This window comes from Phocoena phocoena, chromosome 8 (genome assembly GCF_963924675.1).
Source record: "Phocoena phocoena chromosome 8, mPhoPho1.1, whole genome shotgun sequence".
NCBI classification, from domain to species: Eukaryota; Metazoa; Chordata; class Mammalia; order Artiodactyla; family Phocoenidae; genus Phocoena; species Phocoena phocoena.
Genome location: NC_089226.1, coordinates 39635944 through 39644422, shown reverse-complemented (window position 1 = coordinate 39644422; position 8479 = coordinate 39635944). Strand labels below are relative to the sequence as shown.

Genomic DNA, 8479 nt, shown 5'->3' with positions numbered 1-8479 from the left:
GGTTTTTACTCTTCAATCTTTTAATGTGGTGTATCACATTGATTGATTCGCGTACATTATGGAATCCTTTGGGGCAAGGATTTTAATTTAAAAAAAAATAGCCTGACTCTTTCCCCAGAGTAAACTGAGTTACTTTTGCCAGAAAGAGCCTTCAACTTGGTGCCCATGCAGAGAAACGAGTGCAGAGAGGAAAGACAGCCCAGACCCATCCCGCTGAGTGTTCCCACGATGTTGTAGATGCCAGATCGGTGTCGCTGTCGTGGTATCTCATGTTCAGGGAGTGTAGAATTGAACACAGTGTCACGTTTAATTGAATCAGGAAGCACACTCCTCTTTGAGTGTGAGGCAGATACCGAGGAGCTGAAAGGTCAGTGCCGGGCAGAGGACCAGAACCCATGACCCGGGCTCACACTGCCACACGAGGCTCCAGAACCCTCAGAGTGGGGCTGAGCGCTCTGTCCTGGGTTGGGACAGGTCCTTGCTAACACGTGGTCTGGCAAAATGACCACCGCTCTCTGCATGTTTCATACATTCCAAGAGACAGCTGCCCTTCCCCTTTTAGTTTTCCTTTTCTGGCCTCCCTGCCTCCCTCCTTTCTGTCCCCCACCTTGACCTTTCCAAACTTGGTGACTTGTCCAGTTCCTCAAGGGGACTTGATTTCTGCCAGTGTTTCTGCTGCTGCCCTTGGAAGTAGGTTGTGAGGAAGGGTCCCTGCCTTCACTCAGCATGTCTTGAAAATTGTTATTGTGACCTCACGGGTCATTTTGGTGGGTGGCTAGACTTGTGATGATTCTGAATAGTAACTTTGGAATTTTATGAATCGAAAAGACAGGGCTGCCACTGCCAGTGGAAATGTGTGTGGGAGAACAGCTAGTGTGACTCACACGGCAAAGAGGGAGAGGAGGACTTCATTGGTACTAATATGCACTTTGCTTTCTGCCCCCAGGTCCCCCTCCTGCCTGTTACAGCCCCAGTAGTCCCATCCAGATTCTGGAAGACCCCAACTACTTTTTCCCAGACTTTCAGCTCTATTCTGGGAGGCATGAAGCATCTTTGACGGTGGAGGCAAACAGTAGCATCAGGGAAAAAGTTGGTAAGTTTTTTTATTGGCACTTGTGTTGGAAAAGCAGAACAATCTTATGTTTCTCATTTTTCGCTCTTTTGCATAATTTTTTCTCTATCCTTGTTTTAAATATCAGCATATTGGATTATTGGTTGTCTCTGTATTGGTAGGTGCCTTATTTTTAATGTTTGGTAAACATTAACAAGGTTTTAATAGACTGTTTTACTATAATATGTGACCCTCTCAACAGAGTTCCTAAGTATGTAGGAACTTCAGAATTATACCATGTATGCCCTCATTTTCTTCTAATTCCTAAATATTCTTTTGTATTCTTTCCCAGAATCTTTCATTCTTTTTTTTCTTCTCTGCTTTCATTTTTACCTCTTTTTGCAAATGATTCAGAAATTCAGAGAAATTGAAAACTATAGTCGGGAAGGAACTGCTTCCTTTGTAAAAACTTTCTGCCTATTTTTGAGGGTTTATGAGATTGGTTAAACCATGAAAAGGAATCTTCAAAACCACTTTAAAGAAGATCTCAGGGTTCTTGCCAAATTTGCGTATGAAAAGGAAATTCAGTAGTTTTCATGCTTAATGAGACACCATTCCTTTTATTATTCATCCAAAAAAATCTTTTTCCTTTGGATATATATTTTTATTTGAATTTTTATTCATTTTATTTTAAAATGTTGATTTTTATTTGAATTTGCTTATTTCATTAAGCCCTGAAGGTAAGGACTGTCTACTTCACTCTCCTAACCCCAGCACCTATCAGAATGCCTGACTATAGCAGGTTGGCAGTTGGTATTTGTAGAGTGAGTGATGGCTCAACTCAACCCACACTGTTAATCGCTTTCCTAGGGTTGTTCATCACTTATTACAATTATTTGGCAATTCATCTTGTGTGGACTTTCAATGATCTGTTTTTGTTGTTTAAAATTTTTTGTTGTTGGGCTTCCCTGGTGGCGCAGTGGTTGAGAGTCCGCCTGCCGATGCAGGGGACATGGGTTCGTGCCTCGGTCCGGGAAGATCCCACATGCCGCGGAGCGGCTGGGCCCGTGAGCCATGGCCGCTGAGCCTGCGCGTCCAGAGCCTGTGCTCTGCAACAGGAGAGGCCACAGCAGTGAGAGGCCCGCGTACCAAAAAAAAAAAAAAAAATTTTGTTGTTGAACTTCTGGTTTAAATCTCAGTTACTGTACACCTTCTCTGAAGGTGAGGAATAAGTTTAAATTTACTCCACATGCCGTCCTGTGAGGCAGGTATGAAGCCTGACCATTATACAGAGCAGAGAGGTTCAGAGAAGCCAAGTAATTTGCCTGAGGTCACAGAGGTGTGATTTTGAGGTCGATCAGAGTTGAGCTTCAGAAACCAGTCTGTAAAGTTCTTTACTTGGCAATTATTATTATTTTTTTAACCACTTTTTTGAATTGAAGTATGGTTAGTTTACAATGCTATGTTAGTTTCAGGTGTACAGCAAAGTGATTCAGTTATATGTATATCTATCTATCTATCTATCTATATATCTATTCTTTTTCAGATTCTTTTTCGTAATAGGTTATTACAAGATACTGAATATAGTTCCCTGTGCTATACAGTAGGTCCTTGTTGTTTATCGCTTTCATGTATAGTAGTGTGTATATGTTAATCCCAAACTTCTAATTTATCCCTGCCCCCCACAATTCTTTCCTGAATGCCTTCTGTATATTGGGGTAGTATTCTAGGCACTGGGTATACGGCATGTGAACGTAACAGATAAAACTCTCTGTTCTCTGGTGCTTGAATTCTAGTAGACAAATACAGATAAATACAGTGTTGATCCAAAGGAGAAGAGGCCAGAGGCAAGAGATATTAGGCTGCTCAGGACATTTAGACAACTGGTTAGGGGACTGGAACCCGGGGAGTAGCTGAGGGCATGGAAGCTGGGGCTGCAGTCTTACTGTTACAGAGACACTCAAAATGTCATCTACGGTCACCTTTTCTCATATTTTAATACTGAAAAGTGTAAGAGGGATGTAATCCTTGACAGAATCCCTTGCCAAAAGAAGACAATAAACCCAATGACTTATGTCTAGGTATATACACATGTATATGTATATTTCTATATCTTGTAAGCATATCACACCACCTTCATTTTTTCGCGTTTCACTTATCACACCACCTTCATTTTTCCTCATTTCGCTGTGGACTGAAAAGTGCCTGGCACTTGATTAAATGTAGGGAGCAAAGGAGACAAAAGGATCAAAATTGAATCTGAAATTTCTATCTGGTTGTCTCTGATGAGGATGCCATTCATAGAAAAAGAAAAGGCAACCTTGGGGAAGAAAGACGGTTTGGGGGAAAATGATGTGTCCTGGGCATATGTAAAAACAAAGAACCATCACTGCATGGAACTGTAAGAGTGAAGGCTGCTATCTCTAAGGCTGCTTATCTCTAAGGGGCTAGCTCAGCTCCCTCTACTGACAGGGGAGGATGTTGAGCTCTAAGAGAGCAAGTGATGTGCTCAAAGTCTTGCCAGTAATAAGTAGTAGAATTTTTGCTATCCTAACACTATAAATATCCTCAATACACTACTTCTTAGTACTATTGTGAAATGGGGTAAATTATATATTTCATGGTGCTCAGATATTCTTCTACTGGTTACATGTTTGACCCCCATTACATGCAGGCACTGAGTTGTATGCTAGGGATACCCAGCTGAGGAGGCAAGATCTTTGCTTTTAAGGAGTTTAGAGTCTGTGTACATAAGTAACTGCCATCTATTGTGATGATTGCTCTAAGGGAGGTATAATAATGGAGCCCGGACATTGGAGAAGGAGGGCTCAAGCCCGCTGGGCTACAGCAGGAAGGGTTCTACTTAGAAGGTAGCTTTGGAGCCATCACTCAAAACATGTCTAGGAATTTCCCAAGAAGGGTGTGGTGAGATGCATCTTTCTAGGCAGAGGGATAGATGGTAGCAATGTCCTGGAGGCCTGAGAGGGCTAGCATGTCTGGGAACTTCTTAGGGTATTGCTGGAACTTGAACTCCAAGGGGTTGCCGGTGAGGGGGCCAGTGATGGCATGAAATGTTGCTGGATGGACAAAGCAATGCCTGCTACACCCTGTGATGGATTGTCAGTTTCATCCTATAATTAATTGTCGAGGAATTTTGTGCAGAGGAGTGATATGATTAAGTTTTCCGGTTTGAACAATCTTAGGGCAGTGGGGAAGATAAGTTGGAGTCTGAGGGGGTGGGTTTGGAAGTGGAAAAGAGACTAGTGTCAGAGAAATAGATGAGGGGGCTCTTGGAATGGTTTGGGTATGAGGCTCCACGGGCTTGTCATGCGGAATGAACACAGATTTCATTGTGGAATGAGTCGGATCCTGGATCTGTCTTTTCCTACGTCTGTGACCTTGGTGATTTACCTTCTCTAAACCTCTCTCTGTATCTGTAAGATGGGGGAATTAATACCTGCCTCATGCGATTATATGTGGACTAAACTAAATAAAGGAGGGAATTTAGTACAATACCTGGCACATCATATGCTCCTTAAAAACGTTTTTTGTGGTTGTACTGTGGTTATTGATAATGAACTTGGAGACTGGCAGGGGAATAAAGGGGAGAGCTGGGAGAGATGTTTCATTTCGGATGTAGAATTGACAGGCAGGCGCTGACCAGATGTTGGGGGTAAGGGAGAGGAAGGAATTTTGGAAAACTCTCAGGTTTCTGGCTTGGCAAAGAGTAGACGAGGCAGGGATCCAGGGGTTGTATGGATGGACTGAGGAAGACACGTTGAGTTTGGAGGACCTGTGGGCCATCGGCTGGTGGTTGTAAATGGGTGGGCCGTGGGTCAGTAGGTTCAGACGAGCGGTGGATGAGATGAGAATCTGTCAAAGTGAGGGTGGGTGAGCGCTCAGGGCAGAGCTGTGGGAAAGAATTTAAGGGGCACGTGGAGAAAAGGGAGCCAGAGATGGAGTGTACGGAGAAACAGCAGGATCCCGAAACATGAGAGGGGGTGGCCTGGATGCTGAGTGAGGAGAGCATTTCAAGAAGTGGGTGATCAACATGCTAAATGCTTCAGAAAGGTTAGGCTGGAAAGTTCTCCCTGGGAATGATGACTAATCAGAGCGGTAGGGAGGGCAGTGGACGGCACGTTCGGAAAGTGGAGATGGCAAGTATCGATTGCTTTCTGAGGACGATTAGAAGGGGAGGAGAGCTGCAGGGTGGCACTTAGAGGTTTATGTAGAGCCATGAAAAGATGGTTTCTTTTTGTTTGGTTCTGAGTTTTGCTTGTTTTTTTTTCTTTTTCATTTTTTTTTTTTTTTTAAGATGGGAAAGACTTGACCTGTTTATATGATGAAGAGAAGGGGTCGGTGGGGAGCTTAAAGGAAAGGGAGGGCTTGAAGGCCCGAGCAAGGTCTAGGAGAAAACGGTAGGCAAGGGAAGGGAGAGTAGTAGAGACACTTTGATTTGGAGAGATGCTTCCATGAGAAACTGTAGGGTAAATGGGAGTGACGGTGTATTGGAAATCTTTAAATGCCTCTGTCGTTAGAAAGTTCGTTATTCACCATGTACGTCCAGACCTATATCTGCGTGGAACAGCCTGACATCTTTTTCCCGTGTTTACCTTCTAGTTGAGGATCCTCTTTGTAACTTCCACCCGCCGAACTTCCTGAGGATCTCAGAGGTGGAAATGAGAGGTTCCGAGGATGCGGCAGCTGGAACAGTGTTACAGCGGCTGATCCAGGAGCAACTGCGCTATGGTACCCCGACTGAGAACATGAACTTGCTGGCCATTCAGCACCAGGCCACAGGGAGTGCAGGACCAGCCCACCCCACAAACAACTTTTCTTCCACGGAAAACCTCACTCAAGAAGACCCACAAATGGTCTACCAGTCGGCACGCCAGGAACCGCAGGGTCAGGAACACCAGGTGGACAACACGGTGATGGAGAAACAGGTGCGGTCCACGCAGCCTCAGCAGAACAACGAGGAACTGCCCACGTATGAGGAGGCCAAAGCGCAGTCCCAGTTCTTCCGGGGGCAGCCGCCGCCGCCGCCGCAGCAGCAGCAGGGGGCTGTGGGTCACGGCTACTACATGGCCGGGGGCGCCAGTCAGAAGGCGCGGACTGAGGGCAGGCCCACGGTGAACCGCGCCAACAGCGGACAGGCGCACAAGGACGAGGCGCTGAAGGAGCTCAAGCAGGGCCACGTCCGCTCTCTCAGTGAGAGGATCATGCAGCTGTCGTTGGAGAGGAACGGTGCAAAGCAACACCTCCCCGGCCCAGGGACCGGAAAGGGGTTCAAGGCGGGCGGGGGGCCCTCCCCAGCCCAGCCTGCAGCTAAAGTGCTGGACCCCCGCGGTCCTCCACCCGAGTACCCCTTCAAGACCAAGCAAATGATGTCCCCGGTGGGCAAGACCCAGGAGCATGGACTTTTCTACAGTGACCAGCACCCGGGAATGCTCCACGAGATGGTCAAGCCTTACCCTGCTCCCCAGCCTGCGAGGACAGAAGTGGCCGTCCTGAGGTACCAGCCACCCCCAGAGTATGGGGTAACGAGGTGATTATCAAGCCTAGAAGTTTTTTTTTTAATTAAAAAAAATTCTTTTCTATTGAAGTATAGTTGATGTATATTATATGTTATAGGTGTACAGTAGAGTGATTCACAGGTTTTAAAGGTTATACTTCATTTATAGTTATTATAAAATATTGGCTGTATTCCCCATGTTGTACAATATATCCTTGAAGCTTATTTTATACCTAATAGTGTGTACCTCTTAATCCCCTGCCCCTACATTGTCCCTCCCCCCCTTCCCTCTCCTCACTGGTAACCACTAGTTTGTTCTTTATGCCTGTGAGTCTGCTTCCTTTTTGTTGTATTCACCAGTTTGTTGTACTTTTTAGATTCCACATGTAAGTGATAACAGACAGTATTTGTCTTTCTCTGTCTGACTTACTTCACTTATTATGATAATCTCTAGGTCCATCCGTGTTGCTGCAAATGGTATTATTTCATTCTTCTTTTTAAAAAAATAAATTTATTTATTTATTTACTTATATTTATTTTTGACTGTATTGGGTCTTCGTTCCTGCACGTGGGCTTTCTCTAGTTGCGGCAAGCGGGGGCTACTCTTTGTTGCGGTGCACGGGCTTCTCATTGCGGTGGCTTCTCTCTTGTTGTGGAGCACGGGCTCTAGGTGGGCGGGCTTCAGTAGTTGTGGCACGAGGGCTCAGTAGTTGTGGCTCACGGGCTCTAGAGCACAGGCTCAGTAGTTGTGGCATACGGGTTTAGTTGCTCCGTGGCATGTGGGATCTTCCCGGACCAGGGCTCGAACCCGTGTCCCCTGCATTGTCAGGTGGATTCCCAACCACTGTTGGGAAATCCACCTATTTCATTCTTTTATGGCTGAGTAATATTCCATTGTATATATATGCCACATCTTTATCCATTCATCAGCTGATGGATACTTGTGTTGCTTCCATATCTTGGCAATTGTAAATAATGCTGCTGTGAACATTGGGGTGCGTGTATCTTTTCAAATTAGTGTTTTTGTTTTTTTCGGATATATACCCAGGAGTGGAATTGCTGGTTCCTATGGTAGTTCTATTTTTAGTTTTTTGAGAAACCTCCATACTGTTTTCCATAGTAAGCCTAGTGGTTTAATTCATGTTTTTAGCACTCATTATTTTCAAGGCGTGTTAGCTTTTTGTCGTTGTTTTTTTTCTTGTGCATGATATTTAATAAGCAGCATTTTGGCCAAAATATGCAGAGTGAAACAGAAAAGAGGGCAATTGGGTATTTTCTCCAAATGTGACAGAAGGCAGCGGGGGATTTATGAGTTTAGGGGAGGAGCCTCCATTGCTGGCCATCCTTGGGAGCTCAGCCCAGTGGCCTGGCAGAGCAGCAATTTTCCTGGCCGGCTTTGTGGAGCATGTCCAAACTCCTGGAACATATTATTACCATGGGGTTTTATAGAGTCTTTCTTCATTGTAGATTTTAAAGGAAAATGTAGTCTGAATTCTAGAACAGAGGAGTTAAAGGGACCATAGAAATCATAAAGCCCCACCCCCGTATTCAACAGATGAGAAACTAAATTCCCACAGTACTCGACTCTGAGGCAGCTGGAGCAAGGCTCAAGTATCCTGACTATCAAAACCTTATTCCTCCATTGCCTTAATTCCTCCTACATCTGTTGATGGATTCAGCAACACTTACCGAGTGTGTATTCTGTGCAACCCTGTACCTGGTCCAGAGATAAAGATATGGTTCCTACCGTCAAGGTCCTTCCAGCATCGTCTTGGGGGAAACCAGCATCTTAACAGATCCTCGTGGTGCAGTGTGCTGTTTTAGGATAGAAATATGCAGAGAGCGTTAGGGCACCAGAGAGGGTAGTGTGACTCACAGCTGTAGGGCTTAGGGAGAGCTTCACAGAGGAGGTG

At 45.1% G+C, this 8479-nt stretch overlaps 1 protein-coding gene across 1 annotated transcript in view; it reads left to right on the top strand.

Annotated features, from left to right (window-relative positions):
* The first annotated feature begins 963 nt into the window (after window positions 1-963).
* AMOTL1 (angiomotin like 1) overlaps window positions 964-8479 on the top strand; it is a 69127-nt gene continuing 61611 nt past the window's right edge. The window contains exons 1-2 of the mRNA XM_065882014.1: window positions 964-1093; window positions 5672-6599. Of these exons, the coding sequence (XP_065738086.1) occupies window positions 5731-6599 (869 nt within the window). The 5' untranslated portion in view covers window positions 964-1093; window positions 5672-5730. The remainder of the gene's footprint in view (window positions 1094-5671; window positions 6600-8479) is intronic.